Source organism: Onychostoma macrolepis, chromosome 20, assembly GCF_012432095.1.
Source record: "Onychostoma macrolepis isolate SWU-2019 chromosome 20, ASM1243209v1, whole genome shotgun sequence".
NCBI lineage: Eukaryota > Metazoa > Chordata > Actinopteri > Cypriniformes > Cyprinidae > Onychostoma > Onychostoma macrolepis.
Window position 1 is genome coordinate 24,289,435 of NC_081174.1, and position 18,586 is coordinate 24,308,020.

Sequence of the window (18,586 nt, forward strand, 5' to 3'; positions counted from 1 at the left end):
GTATACTATAGTACATTATGTAGTATATAATTATAGCGATACAGTGAGGAAAATAAGTATTTGAACACCCTGCTATTTTGCAAGTTCTCCCACTTAGAAATCATGGAGGGGTCTGAAATTATCATCGTAGGTGCATGTCCACTGTGAGAGACATAATCTAAAAAAAAAAAATCCAGAAATCACAATGTATGATTTTTTAACTATTTATTTGTATGATACAGCTGCAAATAAGTATTTGAACACCTGTCTATCAGCTAGAATTCTGACCCTCAAAGACCTGTTAGTCTGCCTTTAAAATGTCCACCTCCACTCCATTTATTATCCTAAATTAGATGCACCTGTTTGAGGTCGTTAGCTGCATAAAGACACCTGTCCACCCCATACAATCAGTAAGAATCCAACTACTAACATGGCCAAGACCAAAGAGCTGTCCAAAGACACTAGAGACAAAATTGTACACTTCCACAAGGCTGGAAAGGGCTACGGGGAAATTGCCAAGCAGCTTGGTGAAAAAAGGTCCACTGTTGGAGCAATCATTAGAAAATGGAAGAAGCTAAACATGACTGTCAATCTCCCTCGGACTGGGGCTCCATGCAAGATCTCACCTCGTGGGGTCTCAATGATCCTAAGAAAGGTGAGAAATCAGCCCAGAACTACACGGGAGGAGCTGGTCAATGACCTGAAAAGAGCTGGGACCACCGTTTCCAAGGTTTGAAATCATGCATGGCACGGAAGGTTCCCCTGCTTAAACCAGCACATGTCCAGGCCCGACTTAAGTTTGCCAATGACCACTTGGATGATCCAGAGGAGTCATGGGAGAAAGTCGTGTGGTCAGATGAGACCAAAATATAACTTTTTGGTCATAATTCCACTAAACGTGTTTGGAGGAAGAAGAATGATGAGTACCATCCCAAGAACACCATCCCTACTGTGAAGCATGGGGGTGGTAGCATTATGCTTTGGGGGTGTTTTTCTGCACATGGGACAGGGCGACTGCACTGTATTAAGGAGAGGATGACCGGGGCCATGTATTGCAAGATTTTGGGGAACAACCTCCTTCCCTCAGTTAGAGCATTGAAGATGGGTCGAGGCTGGGTCTTCCAACATGACAATGACCCGAAGCACACAGCCAGGATAACCAAGGAGTGGCTCTGTAAGAAGCATATCATGGTTCTGGCGTGGCATAGCCAGTCTACAGACCTAAACCCAATAGAGAATCTTTGGAGGGAGCTCAAACTCCGTGTTTCTCAGCGACAGGCCAGAAACCTGACTGATCTGAAGAAGATCTGTGTGGAGGAGTGGGCCAAAATCCCTCCTGCAGTGTGTGCAAACCTGGTGAAAAACTACAGGAAACGTTTGACCTCTGTAATTGCAAACAAAGGCTACTGTACCAAATATTAACATTGATTTTCTCAGGTGTTCAAATACTTATTTGCAGCTGTATCGTACAAATAAATAGTTAAAAAATCATACATTGTGATTTCTGGATTTTTTTTTTTAGATTATGTCTCTCACAGTGGACATGCACCTACGATGACAATTTCAGACCCCTCCATGATTTCTAAGTGGGAGAACTTGCAAAATAGCAGGGTGTTCAAATACTTATTTTCCTCACTGTATATACTACATAGATAGATAAATAGATAGATAGATAGATATAAATGTTCTTGTGTACAGTAAAAATTTCTAAAAAAAAAAACGTTCTTGTTCACATGAATCTTGAGGTATACATGAATCTTTTTTTCACTCTTTTCAGTAAATCATTTGAACCATATAGGCCTGAATGATTCATTAGTGAATCATAGTTTTAATAGTATTAGTAAAATCCTTATTGAGTAATTGCAAAGGTCATGTAAGTTCTTATTCGTGATTTATTTTATTTTTTTTCACAATATCTGCCTCCAAGCGCCTGTCAATCTCAGGGTCTGTGTTCTGAGGTCACACAGAAAGAGCTGAGTGCTTTGGATTCAACATGATGGAATGGACTGAGGTGTAACCATACACTATAGCATTGAAATACAACTAAGGTGAGTGCTGGCCATTAGAGAGCAGGAGCGTGGTGAGAGGGTAATAGAAAGCTCTGTAGCTCAGCGTGGGCAGTGGTCTGGTCACTCCTCTCACACTGAAAGGCAAAAGTGCAGCCACCGACCCAACCCTCAACTCCTTATTGCCAGTCCTTATTGTAAAGGAAGCTACTTTTTTTTCCAGAATGACGCACTGCAGATCAATATCACAATTCCACTCTATGCGTACGCACTGCAGACTGGGCCTGAGAAACATATGGTGGCTGATCTGAATGGCTTGCTTTTAAAAGACTGTAGTGTGTATACTGTGCATAGTTTACAGATTTTGGATATGCACCTCACTTACTACAATGTGCAGTATGCAAACATGCTGTACTGTACTGGAATATGGTATCCCATAATGCAATGTGTGTGACTTGTCCATTTCAAGTGTGACGGATAAACTGGTTCTCGTTTCATTGCCTTTTCACACATTTGACTGGACTAGAAAAATGTACACTAAAGCAGCTGTATGTAGTTTTGTGTGTTTTTGCGATTTTGCAGCCCCCTGTAATCACTGTCGTAATCACAGTGAATAGCTGTACATGTGCATTTGTTGCTGCTGTAAAGCAATCTGCTCTTTTCACGGAATTGCCTACCTGCGTACAAAAATTACAACAAAATCTTTTGAGGAAAGCCTGAGAAAGAAACAGAAACCAAAACAGAAACTATTCGCCTTAGAAGTCAGTATACAGGTAAAAACATACATATAATTACTTAAAGGGGTCATATGACATTGCTAAAAAGAACATTATTTTGTGTATTTGGTGTAATGCAATGTGTTTATGGGGTTTAAGGTTAAAAAAACACATTATTTTCCACATACTGTACATCATTGTTGCTCCTCTATGCCCTGCCTTTCTGAAACGTGCCTATTTTTACAAAGCTCATTGCTCTGAGAAGCGAGGCATGCTCTGATTGGCCAGCTATCCAGTGCGTTGTGATTGACCGAATACCTCAAGCGTGTGATGTTACGCTCCTCACCGTATTGTTATGCCGTTTCCCGGCGCGACGACACAAAAACAATAAAACCCATTTATAAACGAAGCATTTGTTGCATCCAGTGGGGACATAATTACTGATTTTAATGACTTATATGCGCCGCGTAAATATTACCATGTCTGCATTTGTGATCGGAGAAACGACAAATAACAAGCACTATACACAGCTCAAAACTTGCGTTTTAATAGTTAGTGGCAGAAACATACTTACAGGCTGTGAGTCAGAAGCGTCAGACTGTCCTTGCAAAGTTGTAATTGCCCCACTTTATAGAAACAGCCTTTGTGCAAGCCAGCATTGTAGGCTACTCTTCCAGGTTCAGGAAATAGTCCTCTGTAAAATGCGCTGCACACAGTCTAATATTTGGGTTGAACTGTTCTGGAACAGTGTTGTAAATACAGTTTAACCACTGATTTCTTGTTGTGTCCTCTTTTGGAAGCCCAAACAAAGTAGTTTCGCTTTCACAACGAAACACTCCAGGACATGGCGCCGGAGGCAGCAACAATGTACAGCGAGAATAAAAGTCCCGCCCCCTTTCTTTGTGTATAGATTTGGGCGGTGTTTTGCAAATCTCCCCACACCGTGACGTAGACATGTGGGGGCGTATTTGAATAAGCTGTTTTGGCAGAGTCTTAACTTTTATAAAGAATATTTCTTTGTTTTGAGACTTTAATCTTTGCAACTTCAGGGATCTTATCTATGCACAAACAGCTTGTAACACTCCAAAGAAAAAGGAAAACTTGAAATCGCATCATATGACCCCTTTAAGTTTAAAAAAATCATACTACTTTTCAATAAATTAGTTGATCTGGTTCACAACACTGGTTTACATGATTTGTTTATGAATTGGACTGATTCAGTTCTTGAGTTTGTTAGTTGATACCATAGACTGTGGTTGATACATATAGTGTATGAATCATATGGACCCATTGATCTATAATATAATATAGCCACTTTCTAATATAATATAGACTGATATACAGTATATTATAGATCTGAGTAGGACCACTTTTATGATTCTTTTATGGTCACAGATTCACTGTCCTCACTCACTGTCATTGTATTGAAAAGAAAAGGCAAAAAAAAAAAAAACCTTTTGTGTTGCACAAATCAAGTTATATAGGTTTGAAATGGCATGAGGGCGAGAAAATGATGATAGACTTTTTGTTTGGGGAAAATATCCCTTTAAAACATAACTCTATTTCTTTTAGAATTATCTCACACACACACACAGTATTTTGTTTTGATGTTGATTGATATTGAATTAAGAGACTACGTGGAATTTTTGCTCAGTGAACGGTGTAAGAGAGTGTTGAGCAGTTGAAACAGATCAGCACCGACAGTCTGAATGTTAAAGTGATTTAATGAAGTCTGTTCTAATGCTTCACTTCAGTCCACTTACACAGATTAGATTAGAGCTGTGGCCTCCACAGAAAGCCTCTCTTTCACTGCATTGTTCAAGTGCCATTTTAATTCTAAAATGGAAAGGTTTACTGTGCCAAAAGAAGATTTTCATTCTGTTTCACCTAGGATTTTTATTTTAATTATTATTTCTCACAGCCATGTTCCAGGAAGCCTCTTGTGAAACACCACTGACTTTGGATGCAAATACATTTTATAGATATGTCACTCTAAAAGGAGGATATGACTATAAAATAAAATAAAGTCAGCATTGGACTATTCATTCATTCTTTTTATTTATTTATGTATTATTTTAACAAAAAAAGTTTTAATATGTTTATTCATTTAAGAAATGTATGTATGTATGTATGTATTTTATTAATTTAATTAACAGAAAAAGTAGTCAATAATGGGCTGAACACTTATGTTTTTTTTATTTCACAGAAAAAACTCAGTAATTGACTGAACATTGTTTAACTGGAAAAAAGATCCAATAATGGACTGAACATTTATTCATTTATTTAACAGGAAAATATTTAATAATTGGTTGAGTATTTATTATTTAACATTTATTTTGAGAATGCGAATCCTGTGGAGCATAATTAACTTAGCATTTAAAGCTTTTCCTATAATTCAGACTCGAAATGGTTTAACCGCCCGTTGTGACCATGAGTGATGCAGTGAACTGGCATCCGTCTGGCTGTATTGGCATGCCCTGCTGCCATGGCAACATACTCATACAGTACGTGCATGTCGAAGCTCCGGCATGGCTGCGCCCAGATGTTGAACTCGGTGACCTCCATTTATTTTAATCCACGCAACGGTTTTCCATGCCTCAGCCCATCTGTATCCCTGTCACATGTTAAAACGTCGCATTGACATACATTAATCCGGCCAGGTGTCGTTCCCCTCCCCTCTGAAAAATCCACAATGCGTTGGAATAAAAGACTATCATTCGACCTTCCTTGATAAAATGACTTGTTTGACCTTCCCTATGTCCTTTTCCTGTCTTCCTGGTGCTCTTAAAGTGAAAGATAAAGGAATCAACCCAAAACTTAAGGGTTGAACTTAATGAGCTGCGTAGGAATATAGCCACTGTCCTCCTGGGAGTTTCTTCCCTACAGTGAGTTGTGTTGAGAAGAGCAAATTATGAAATCCTGTTGACATTGTGTTGATTTATAAGGGCATTCTCTCCATTGTTTCCCCTGTGTCCTGCAGCTAAGCACGACGTGAATGGTAACAGGACAGTGCCACCATTCCCAGAGGGATTGCAGATGGTCTTATTCGGTAAGTGATCTGAGCCGAGATGTATGTGTGTGTGTGTGTGTGTGTGTGTGTCATCGGCGTGGGGGTAGATCCAGCTAAGACGACTGGCAATGGAAGGTAATTAGTCCCCCCTCATGCACCCCTTCATCCCCTCGAAGAAGTGCAAAACCAAAACTGCAAAAGGATGAGGAAAATAAAGGGGAGGGGTATGCGATTAATTGCAGACTGCTGATTAGGATCTCTTTAATAAATGCATTTGTTCAGCTTCTTTTTTTCCCCTTATTTAGGCCTCAAACTGTGTAATTCATCATGGCAGACAGGAATTAAATGGCTGTTTTATCACAGGGCCTTGTATACAAATAAAATAATATTCAACGTATGTATGCGGCTTTGCAAATCACAGCCCTCCCGCTGAGAGCGATGAAAGGTAACTCTTCCCTTTGACTCCATGAAAATTTACCTTTTCTTCCCTCTAGACGGTACGCACAGTGCTCACCCTCATTTATTGAACATTGACGTCCCCTGTGTGAAAGCGTCATCTTATAGTCTTGGCATTCGGGCGTCCCAGTGGACTGCCGTAATTGAGCTCCAGATTCTAGATTCTCCATTATGCGCCTTATGCTCACTTTTCCACAGCAGCTTGTAAATCAGAAAAATCTGGTCAAGCCGACAGTCGTATACGTATTTTTTTTTTAAAACAATTGAATTACTTTTCACCCATGGGACGTTGTGGTAGATAACGATATACTAGTTGCCCTCTAATTTATTTTTACTGTTATAGAGGGGAAAGTATTATTTGGTAATAAATGCTTACAGCGGGTGTTAGTTTTATGGTGGTTGATATGTTTTTATTGGCCTTGAGTAAATGCGTGATGGAGGAGTCCTTAGTTTTATGGGATTGTAAATTCATAGCTAAAATACGGAGCTTTGAATTTTAGGGGTTGATTTAACACCAGTGGGAAGGTGCTAGAGGAGACTCGGTCCCAGCAGAACTCACAAAAACACACAGCAAAGAGAATTCGGTGAGGAAAATCAGATAAACGTTTAAACACTAGCATTCAAAAGTTTGAGCTGGGTAAGATTAAATTATTTTTCTTATGCTCACCAAGGCTGCATTTATTTGATCAGAAGTAATATTGTGAAATATTATTATATATTTTTTTTAAGTTTTCTATTTTAATGTTATAAAATATAATTTATTTCTGTGATGCAAAGCAGAATTTTTGCAGCCATTACTCCAGTCTTTAGTGTTGCATGATCCTTCGGAGAACATTATAATATGCATTAAATGTAATAATTTAAAAATAAATCTAACTAATCCGTACTTTTAAATGCTAATGTACACTGCAGAATCTTAGAGACTGTAATTGTAAGAGAATAGTTCACTCCAGGGGATGTAATTTCAGTCCTTTATGCTGTTATTATTTGCCTGTTATTTCTTCCATGTTTAGAATGTTTCCATTTTTTTTTTTTTTTTTTGTGAAGCTCCAAAGCATAAAAAAATAACAAAAAGCAGCCTAAACTGCCTAAACTATGACTCATGTACTAAATATTAGGGCTGCAACAACGAATCGATTAAATCGATAAAAATCGATTACTAAAAGAGTTGGCAACGAATTTCATAATCGATTCGTTGTGTCGCGCGACGCGGAGACGTTTGATTATTAAAAAAAAAAAACTTTAGTTGAGCGCGGAGCGGAGTGAACACACTCGGTCTCTCTCGCGCACGGATGCTAGCAGAGTTCGGCGCCTCATAGACAGGCGGAGCAAAAATTTAAAAAAAACGAGCGGAGGTAGAGGAAAGATACATGGCGGAGGCAGAGAAATCCGTGCGACCCAAGTCATCCAAGGTGTGGGAGCATTTCACACTAAAACAGAAAAAGTGTGTTAACTGCAAAATATGCAAAAGCGACATGGCATGACACGGGAGCAGGGGCGGCGTTTCCGTATGGCAGTTGCCATACCCTAGCCCAGTCAGGTGCTGTGAAAAATTATCCAAACTTGAGTTATTATTATTTTAAATCAGAGGGTTTTAAAAATAGTTAACCAATGATAAGCATTAAAAAGAGCTTGTCAGTAAAACTTCGTAACGCCATTGGATCATCAAGCTCTCAGCGAAACCTCGTAACTTCACCCCGCCTCCGTTCAGATGGACGCGCCGCGCACAGCCTGGAGACAGATCTCCGCTTTTTCGCAACGCAATTACATTGCAAGACTAAAGACACGTTTTTATTCACTCGCCTTTTTTGGACCATTCATTTTTCAATCTGTTGTCATGTATAGCTACACTGCAATAAAAGCTTTTCTTACTTAGTAATTTTGTCTCGTTTCCAGTCCAAATATCTAAAAAATGGCATGAGAAAATTAAGTGATGCTTAAAACTTCTGTTTGAGATTATATCTCATTAAGATTATTTTTCTTACCCCATTGGCAGATAATTTTGCTTGTTTTAAGCAAACAATCACTTAATTTTGAGGTGTTTTTTCAGAAAATAAGACAATTTCTTATGCTATTTCATGTGTCTAGTAAATGTATCTTGATTTAAATTTTTTTAGATATTTGGACTGAAAACAGGACAAAACTACTAAGTCAGAAAAGCATTTTTTGCAGTGTATATTCTGTGCTTTGTCCCATATAGGTTATTATTGACAAATATATTTGTGTGTTGTACTTTAATTTACTTTTAATTTAATTTTAAAGTTCTTTTATAGCACTTGGTCATCTTAAGCTGTGTTCAAATGTGGTGTATAAATGAACCTTGCACTTACTACAATGATGGTAATAATTTAATGAATAAGCTTCAAGTGAACTTGAGAGAGAGTGTGTGTCAGTGTGAGAGTTTGTGAGTGTGTGCGTCTGCAAAAGTGTGTGCGTCTGCGAGTGTGTGCGTCTGCAGTGTAGTGTAGAGAACAAGTTCTGACATTCAAACAAATCCTGTTAAATTTTCTGATTTGTATTGTTCTTTATTTTTTATAAATTATTTATTGTTCTGGCAGCTCAGGTGGCACTTTATTTTTAAAAAAAAGTGTATATATTTGGCAGATGTAAAGTATACATGTGTATGTTTTTTGTGTTAGTCCATTTTTATTTTAATTTATTATTATTATAACAGCTCAGGGATGTTCAAGGAGCAACATGTTTGTGCACTTTCTAAAGATTTTTGTTTAAAGGGTTGGAAATGAATGCTTTTCTTGTTTTTAAAAAAAAAAATCCGATTCATCGATTAATCGAAAAAATAATTGACATATTAATCGATTATTAAAATAATCGTTAGTTGCAGCCCTACTAAATATAATAGCTTTTTTTGAGGAATGGGAAGTCATGTGGACCACGTCTATGTTCCTTTTGTCCTTTTTGAGCTTGAAAGCTCTATGGTCAAAAACCACAAAACAATTATTGAAAAACAACAACAAAACAGCATATCTATACAGAACGATATGTGGATAAGTAAATAGTGACAGAAAATTGCCTTTTATTTTAATGTATCCCAAAGGAGACATCTTATCCAGTTACTGTCTGATTAACAGCAATTGAATAAATTGCTGTTTTGTGGTTTTGTGTTCAAATAGTCCAAACAATAGAGCATAGTGCTAGCTACTCCAAAAGTCATGGGTTTGATTTTCCATGCAATGTATGTGCACTTTGCATTGAAAGTACACATTTCCATCAGCAGTTATGGTCTCTGGCTATATGTAAAGAATATTTCTTTTCTCTTTTTAACACAGGTATGGGCTGTTTCTGGGGAGCGGAGAGGAAGTTCTGGAGGCAAAATGGGGTCTATTCCACTCAAGTGGGCTACTCTGGAGGTTACACCCCAAACCCCACCTATGAAGAGGTGTGCACAGGTATGTGATCCACCCTCAACTTTAAAAATATTGCAACCGTATGTGTTGTTGTGAAATAATGAGTAACTGAATACGCCTTCCAAGCTTTCAGTTCTCTTGTTCTTTGTCTGTGGAGCTCCAGCCACATAAAGAATATGCACACAATTTGAGCATCATAAATAATACACATAATGACAGCTGTACTGGTTTTGACCAAGTTGAAATATAAATGTATAGCAGCAAATAATCAAGAGGTGCAGTACAACTACCAGAAGGCCACATAATAGATTTAGGACAGACAAAGAAATGGTGGTTGGTGTGGCAGTCTGAAACTATGATGGATAGAAAGAAAACTGGGATGCTTGAGAAATATCAAGAACTGAAAAAGGAATTAGAAAGAAGGAGGGAAGTTAAAGCCAGGGTAAATCCAGTGGTGATAGAAGGCTCTTGGGACATTGACACTTCAGCTGGAAGAAAGGGAGATTTAACAGGAAAAGCAACAGAGATCTCTATCCAGAAGAGAGTAATTACAAGCATCGTAAGAAGATACCGAGCTGAATTCTCATGCTTTGAAACCATTGGCAGAAAGAACGATGCTTGTCTGTCTATCTATCTATCTATCTAATAAGAAATGAGAAATAAGAAATAAGAATTCTATAGAGAATTCATTCGGTAATTACAGTCTTGTTCTTTTTGTAACATCTGCAGGCATCCAGATGGAATTCATATATGCTTATATCTAAATAACACATCTTGCTCATATAGCACTAATCTGGTAACTGGCTAATATACCAATACAAAATAACACATGATCATACTGTTGAGGTTTGCCCATCTAAAAATCACCATGAAGCTTGTACCTAAATGAAATAATCAAGATGGGAGTTTTTGACATGGGTGGATTTGCCTTAGCTATGCCAGATGTTGGCCTATTATTATTATTATTTATTTATTTATTTTTAAATCCAAGCCACTTATCCTGGATTTAGGATTTAGAATATAATAGGATTTGATGGTGGCCAAAATGGTGGCCAGAACATATACACTGCCATTAAAAAGTATTAGAAATTAATACTTTTATTCATCAAGGATGCATTAAATTGACCAAAGGTGACAGTAAAAAGACTTTGTTACAAAGAATTTCTATTTCAAATAAATAGTCATCAAAGAATCCTAAAAAATGATGATTTCCACAAAAATATTAAGCAGCAGAACTTCAACATGTTTTCAACATTGATAATAATAAATGTTTCTTGAGCAGAAAATCAGCATATTAGAATGATTTCTGAAGGATCATGTGACACTGAAGACTGAGGTAATGGCTGCTGAAAATTCAGTTTTGCATCACAGGAATAAATTACATTTAAAATATATTTAAATAGAAAAGAGTTATTTTAAATAGTAATAATATTTCACAATATTACTGTTTTTACTGTATTCAAACAGCAAAGTATAAATTATGTGAATAAACAAAATTCATTTTTGATTACTTTGCAATTATGCTCTAAGGAGGGAAAGCAGAAATTGTCTTTGAAAACAAAATTGAGTAAAATAATTCTACATTCTTTCTCCTGACGTGCTTAGTATAGCTAAAGGAGAAGTTTTTCTCAGCTCAAACTTACTTTCGAGTTTTCCTCAGCCTAGAAGAGCATGACAGGCCTGGGCTTTGATCTCCCAAGTTTTCCCTGTATGCTGCTTTAGTGCAAGTTCAGTCACAACGATTTCCCATCAAATGAATTTGCTTTAATGGCCTCTCACAGAGTATGCTTAACCATTCCTTACTCCAAAGTTTGGACGACATAAACGCAAACATGCTTCTCACTGCAGGGCATTTATATTTAAACTCCCTCTTTTTCTTAGAAACAGTACGTTTTCAGAATCAAAGCTGTTGTATAGCTGGGTGTGATGATTCAGCAGGTGGTCCTTTGCTACAAGCAGAACTGGTATATACTGAAAACTGGGCGCTGGGTGCTGAAAACTCAGAGGGAGCTGTCCATTGGTTGGTGCTGAAATGAATGCTGGTGCTGAAATGGTTGGCAACACTCTGTGCTTCATACAGGGTTTGGATGCTGACATCCTTTTGAAACAAGTAACAGGATTTTAGAAGAAATGGGAAGATAAGACTGTAGTGCTCCTAGATATGATTTATAATTGTGTGCAAATGAATAGCTTCTTTTTTTCCAGTAAGATCTGTTTTAAGACCTACTGAGCTGCATTGTCTCCTACATAGGCAGCTACCTTCTAAGGCAGCATCTTTACTGAAATAAAACCTCATAAGTGACTAAACACACTAAATAGGCAGAAACTCTGAGCATCATACAAATAGGGCTCAGAACAGGAGTCTAAGAAGCTTTTTTCATTTATTAATTTTAAACGTTTTATCTTTAATTTTTATTGTTGAATGAATTATATTTGTCTCCAATCTTTTTACTTTATTCGTCATCTTTAGTGTTTTGACAGTGCATTACGGGATTATTTTGATAATTATTTTTGCAGTGCATTTGGGGTGTGCCTATGATGTCTTAAAATGTAGGCAGCCTACTAGGTTTGGGAACGGAGCGATAGAATCATACGCAGGATTTTACTCATGTATGTGAGGGGGAGGGGAAACGCTATGATCCTTAAATGCTCTCTCGCTTTGTCTATGCACTCATTCGCTCTCTCTCTCTTTCTGTGTTAATCTCAGTCCTGTCTGCACAAGAGCTTGTGTCAACAGGGGATTAAAGGGTACAGACATGTCCGCCAAGCAGAAACATGCACTAAAGATAAAGCCACCAAAGCAAATAATCATCGAAAATAGCATCTAATGTGTCATTCTACAAAATGCGTCCAAGTTTATTGGTAAAGTGCTTTTCACAATACATATTGTTTCAGAGCAGCTATACAGAAAATGCTTGTTTTGATTAGGAAGTACTTTATTATGTGTGTAAAAAAAAAAAAAAAAAAAAAAAGGGGGAAAAAATTAACTACGAATAGTTGATTCAACATTTACTGTGTTATTATAGACATTCGCGTTAATATATCTGGTTATTTATTTTGAGGTTTTCTTCTCAACTTCACCTTGCTGCATTAGCTAGTGAGCACATTTTTATTGGAAAAATAAATTATTTGTATTATTCTTTATCTCTGTGTGTATGCATTATATATAGGTCTGTGTATACATGCATATATTCCTATTTAGTATTTAGTAAGATTTTTTTGTGTGTGTTTTTGAAGGGAGGATGCTTTTATTGTATTTCAAAAAAAAAAAAAAAAAAGTAAATACAGCTGAAATACAGTAAAAACTATAAATAACCATTCTCTATTTTACCACATTTTAAAATGTATTTTAGTTTTCAGTGTCACATGATATTTTAGAAATTATTATAATATACTTAATATTTTAATTTGTTTCAGGATTCTTTGATGAATATAAAGTTCATAAGAACAGCATTTATTTCAAATACATATATTTTAAAATAAATATTTTATAATATATTTTAATGCATTTTAAAAATACTTAACTTAAAAATCTTACTGACCCCTTTTGAACAGTGATGTGTGTCTGTGTATACATAATACCTATTTCATGTATCTAAAAGTCCCATTTGAAGGCATAATTATATCCTAATATATATTCAAATATATTAATTTAGCTTGAGTTAGCACAGTGCACAAAATTTAAAATCTTACAAAAACACTTGAAAATTCACCTTGTAAACTAGAAAATGGATCCGTTTCATAGAAGGCACCTTAAAACTGAAGCAGCCTATAGTATGTCTTTTCACCCATTTTGCGATGCAGAATTAGAGCTGCACAAAGAGAGAACATGAAAGGATGGCATGCTTGTGCCTTTTCAGTGTCTCGTATAACCATTATCTCTGAATTTCAGTGGATTGTAGTTTTCACTGCTCCCACTTGTATTGATGGTCTGTAAAAGGCACTTCCCTTGACACCTACTTGCATCACATCTGTACCTTCGCTTGGATAGTACGCTGGTCTCAAGCTGCAGCAAATATGGCCGCCTGTGGTCGACCTTCAGCTCGTCTAGAACGGCACAGCCTGGCGAGGGGGTGGGTGAGGGGATTACACCAAAAAAATGGGGGGTTGAGAAAAAGGATTTGAGCTGGGAGATGGGAAGAAAAAGAGGCGAGATGCTTCAAAGAGGAAATGAAGAAGGGAAGAAATCCGAGCAGAGGGAGAGGAAGAGAAATCGAGAGGGAGGGAGGATTGGATGAATGTAAAGAGAGGAGTGGGAAGTGTAGGAACAGGTTCAGTGGGTTCATTACTCTTCTATAAGCCAACATGCACAACGCAGTTCGAGGATAATGCTGTCGGCTCTTATGCCTCCATTAGAACGCCATTGTCTTATCGCTGCATGTACGTACATTTGCATAAAATACTGACAAAAGGTTACAACGAGTGCAGAAAATATACATTTTTGCTTTCTTTTGCTGTGGCAGGCATTTTAAACTGCACATGTGTGGTTCTAAATCTGCTTTCTAAAAAAATTATTAAAGATAGATGGGCACAGAATAGCCAATATCCAAGTGCTAAATCCAAGTACTGTAAAAATGCAATTTTGGTGAGTATATAAAAAAATTGTCATTTTATACTGAATTGCATGATTTAATTCAAATTGTGACAATGAGCATTTGACTTTGACCTATGTAATTCAAAGATATATTTTCCATTTTAATTTTAGTTAAAATGTTAGTAAATTTGTTGTGTTTCTGTCGTTTTATTGGTTATGTTTTTAAATATGTTCATGGAGGGTTTTTTTGTCATTTTTATTTCAGTTTTAATTTTAGTTATTTTAGTGCATCAAGTCAAACTACAGTGATAAATAAATAGGAAGACTCATTTAATTTCAGTTAATGTTTATTTTATTTTAAGTAATGAAAATGTTTATATATATATATATATATATATATATATATATATATATATATATATATATATATTATTATTATTATTTTTTTTTTTTAATTTTAGTTATTTGGACTAAAGTTAGGTTATTTTTTTGTTTTTTGTTGTGTGTGTAAGCTAATTCATGGCACTAATTTTCTTTAAGTTTATGTAGTTCACAGACAACGAAAGTGTTTTAATACCTTTCAACTTGGGCCTATGTTTAATTTTGGGTGTATGCAGAGCTGTCGTCTGTGACGGACTCCTGGGAACATTGTGACAAGCGGGCTACTAAATGCATTTTTACAATGCTGAGTGTATAGGCGTGAATTGAAGCGACAGCCTTGGGTGTATGGGCAATGGCACAGCTTTGGTTTTCCATATCTGAGCTCTGATAATGTTACTACCCCTCTGCCGTCTTGCCTGGTAATGAAAATAACCCCACAGGTTAGTCCTTTATTACTTTTTTAATATCAAAGCAATATAGATTTACTGGAGATAACGTAGAGGACGGCCCCCCATAAGACTGAAGCTGAGATTATTAAGCAGACTTCTTTGGTAATAAATTAATGATGGGAGATATGGAATTAGGACCTCAGTTTTTCAGTTTTGGGGTTCTAGTCACAGCTGGTTCATGTTCTGAGATTTATTTGCAACATGCTGCTCACAGTCCAAATATAGACAATAAATAGTTATAAAAAACTAGACAATACTATGAATCCAGTTTTCTGGATTCAAATTAATGTTAAAAAACCCCAGATTCATTTAATTTGAGTAATTTTTACAAAAGTGAGTAAACATTTTCTTATTATTATAAATGTTGAAAACACTTGTGCTGCTTAATATTTTTAATGGAAACCATGAAACATTTTTTTCAGGATTCTTTGGTGAATGGAAAGTTGAATAGAACAGCATTTGTTTGAAGTACAATTTTTGATAACAATTAAAAAGTTATTACTGTCACTTTTGATCAATTTAATGTGTTCTTTCTGAATAAAAATATCAGTTTCTTTTAGATTATTGATATAATTTTTTATTTACTGACACAAACAAGGTGATAAATGTTCTAAAATAGCACTGCACAATGTCATTTTTCTTAAGTGCAAACACAACATTCAGAATCAGTCTTCAAGACCGTGCCATGCAATTCGCAATTTTGTGTTTTTGTGCCATTTCCTTTCTAGCATTATTTTTAGTGAATTGGGCTCTAAAACAATGGAGACAGTGAGTGGAAATAAACTATCAGCTGGTGCAGTGAATTCCTCCATTGTGTTTTTAAGTTCTTCAACAGGCCTTATTGCAGTTGAAAGCAATTGTCTTAATACTCAAATAAAACTTCAATGGCTTCTGTAGGACAAGACCCCCAAAAAATCTGCAGTTTTGCTCAGTGCTTGTTGTTTTAATGGCATTAAAAAAGAAAAGGCGTCAGCAATTCTCACTTTAATCTCTGTCTGACCCACTTCATGTTTTCCTTTTCGATTGCTACTAATGGCTGTGCTGTTGTTTGAATCTAGCCTTAAAGAGAGCATAATCATCAGGCTGAGTACGTAATGTATTGTGCTTGTGTTTGTTTGATGCTCCTCTGTGCTTTTCCTCCATGCTTGCTAACCCGCTATGAGTCATTTCAAAGTAATTTCTTCTTTTTATGAGTCCATCTAAGAGAAGGAGAACATCCTCTAGAAATTTTTTCATGTTTTTTTTTCCTCGGGTTGCAATTCTTTTTAGCTTATAGAAAAGCACCCAGCTGTTGCCATGACACACAGGTAGATCGACCGCCCTTGTACTTTTATGAAAGGGTCAAAAGACACATAAAGGTAATCAATATGGAGGACTGACCCTATCGCTGGAGATGTGGCCAGTCAAGCCAAAATCAGTGCCCCTTGATGACCTGACTGGATTGGGATGGCGGGCCACCTCTGTTTAACCCGAGGGTGTGCGCGCGTACCGTGACTCTTTTGGCGATGATGTTTACACAGTCACCTCTGCTTCTCTTGCTCACACAGGTAAAACAGGACACGCAGAGGTGGTTCGCGTGGTCTATGAGCCTGAGAAAATCAACTTTGCACAGTTGCTCAAGGTATTTTGGGAAAGCCACAATCCTACACAAGGTAACATTTTATTCCACCACACACACAAAATCTTAAAGGGATAGTGTGCTTTTTAAAAATGAAAATTCTGTCATCATTTACTCCCCTCTTGTCTTTCCAAATCTGTATGACTTTCTTTCTTCTGTGGAACACAGAGAGAGTTTTTTTTTCTCCTATACGCAGTGAACGTGAATGCGCAAATGTCGAGCTCTGAAAAGCACCATAAAATTAGACCATATGGCATTGTGTGGTATATTTCAAGTCTTATAATGAGGAACATACCAAAATATCATTAATTCAAATATCCATAAATTGCCAAAATGTATTTTAATATAAGAAAATATATTTTTTATAATTAAAAAATAAATTTAGTTTAAACCTTCATATGTCAGAATAGATTACAAAATGTACTTCAAGGGTCAAAAAAAATCTCTATAAGAAATGTATATAAGAAAATTCCAATCTTAAAAGACATTTCTGGAAAAATGCTTTTTTATTTAGAAAAAAATAAACACATTTGTGACCCTGGACCACAAAACCAATCACAAGGGTCAAATATTTGTCCGAGATACAACTTTTTGAATATCTGGAATCAAAATATTGAGAAAATCGCCTTTAATGTTGTCCAAATGAAGTTCTCAGCAATGCATATTACTAATCAAAAATTAAGTTTTAATATATTTACGGTAGGAAATTTACAAAACATGTTCTTCATGGAACATGATCTTTACTTAATATCCTAATAATTTTTGGCATACAATGTATTGTTGGCTATTGCTCCAAATATACCCGTGCTACTTATGACTGGTTTTGTGGTCCAGGGTCACATTTGTATATAATGGCCAAAAATATGAGGGAGTATAAATTGAACTATTTAACTCTTAACTTATAACTTATTATAAATTATTGAATATTTATTGATGTAAATGTATTTAAAAACCTATATTAGTGATAAATGTTTTTTTTTTTTTTTGTATTTTGATCTATTTTTAAAAAAATATTTCTAAATTTTTATTTTGCTATATACAGTAGGATGCCACTCGAATGTTACATTGGAAGATTTTAAATAAATATATACATGAATAAATTGTCACAATGTTATGGCATTAGAACTTTTTTGATACTTTATTATTTAGTCATTTTAGAGCTGTCTTTTAAGTTTCACAGAAGAAATGTTTTGAGTAAATGACAAAAATGTCCTTTTTGGGTAAACTCTCCCTTTAAGATCATATTTAGTTCATTAATAGTTGAAATCCAATACAGTAGACAGTAAGTTTTGTTTAGTACAGTGTTCATTAAAGAAAGGCGGAGCACAAAAATCGATTTAAAAGCCTGTAAAAAGAGCAGCTCTTTAACTTAATACAGTCTTAAGTTCCAGTAGTTTGAGAGCTACGAGAGGCCCATCATGAATTCACAAAGAGGAGAGGCAACAGTTTGAGTGGCTGCAATCATGACCAGAGGATTCAGATCAGAGATTAAAGTGTCTCGACCATCCAATCACATTCAGACTGATGGAGATGGCCTGCATAATGCCCTGATTGTGTCTGTGGTGATGACTAACACTTGGCTCATTCTTATATATGTTCACACTGAAACCATTATGGTTTGGCTTAAGTAATTTAAAGAAAAGTTTTACAGCTCAGAAATGTTTAAAATAATAATGTACATTCACATGAGGCAAAGGCTCCAGTCCTATCCAACTTCTTCAGCATAGTTAATGCCCTCTTCCCATCCAACAAATATATCTATGCAGAATCCATGAAGTCATATCTGGATCAAGAACAGATAGAACAGAGCTTTAATTAAAATTGCACTCTTCCCAAGATTTCATATCTGGTTGATTGGGAGTTTGTTTCCCAAGAGACCAAAGTACTAATAGATGCTAATTTTGGACCCACAGAAGACGCACTCAGTGGCTGAACTGCATGATTACATCAGGGTTACACAACTTACTTTACTTCTCAGATGTCTATATAGAGTTTAACGCTGAATATCAAGGAGTAGTTTACCCATTTACATTTTGTGTTGTAACCAGATCTTCAAACACCTTGTTGTTGAT

At 36.1% G+C, this 18,586-nt stretch overlaps 1 protein-coding gene across 3 annotated transcripts in view; it reads left to right on the top strand.

Moving 5' to 3' along the window:
- msraa (methionine sulfoxide reductase Aa) overlaps window positions 1–18,586 on the top strand; it is a 74,803-nt gene that overhangs the window by 35,973 nt on the left and 20,244 nt on the right. For all 3 annotated transcript variants that reach the window (XM_058755689.1, XM_058755691.1, XM_058755690.1), the window contains exons 2-4: window positions 5,682–5,750; window positions 9,455–9,574; window positions 16,444–16,548. In XM_058755689.1, coding sequence (XP_058611672.1) covers window positions 5,682–5,750; window positions 9,455–9,574; window positions 16,444–16,548 — 294 coding nt within the window. The remainder of the gene's footprint in view (window positions 1–5,681; window positions 5,751–9,454; window positions 9,575–16,443; window positions 16,549–18,586) is intronic.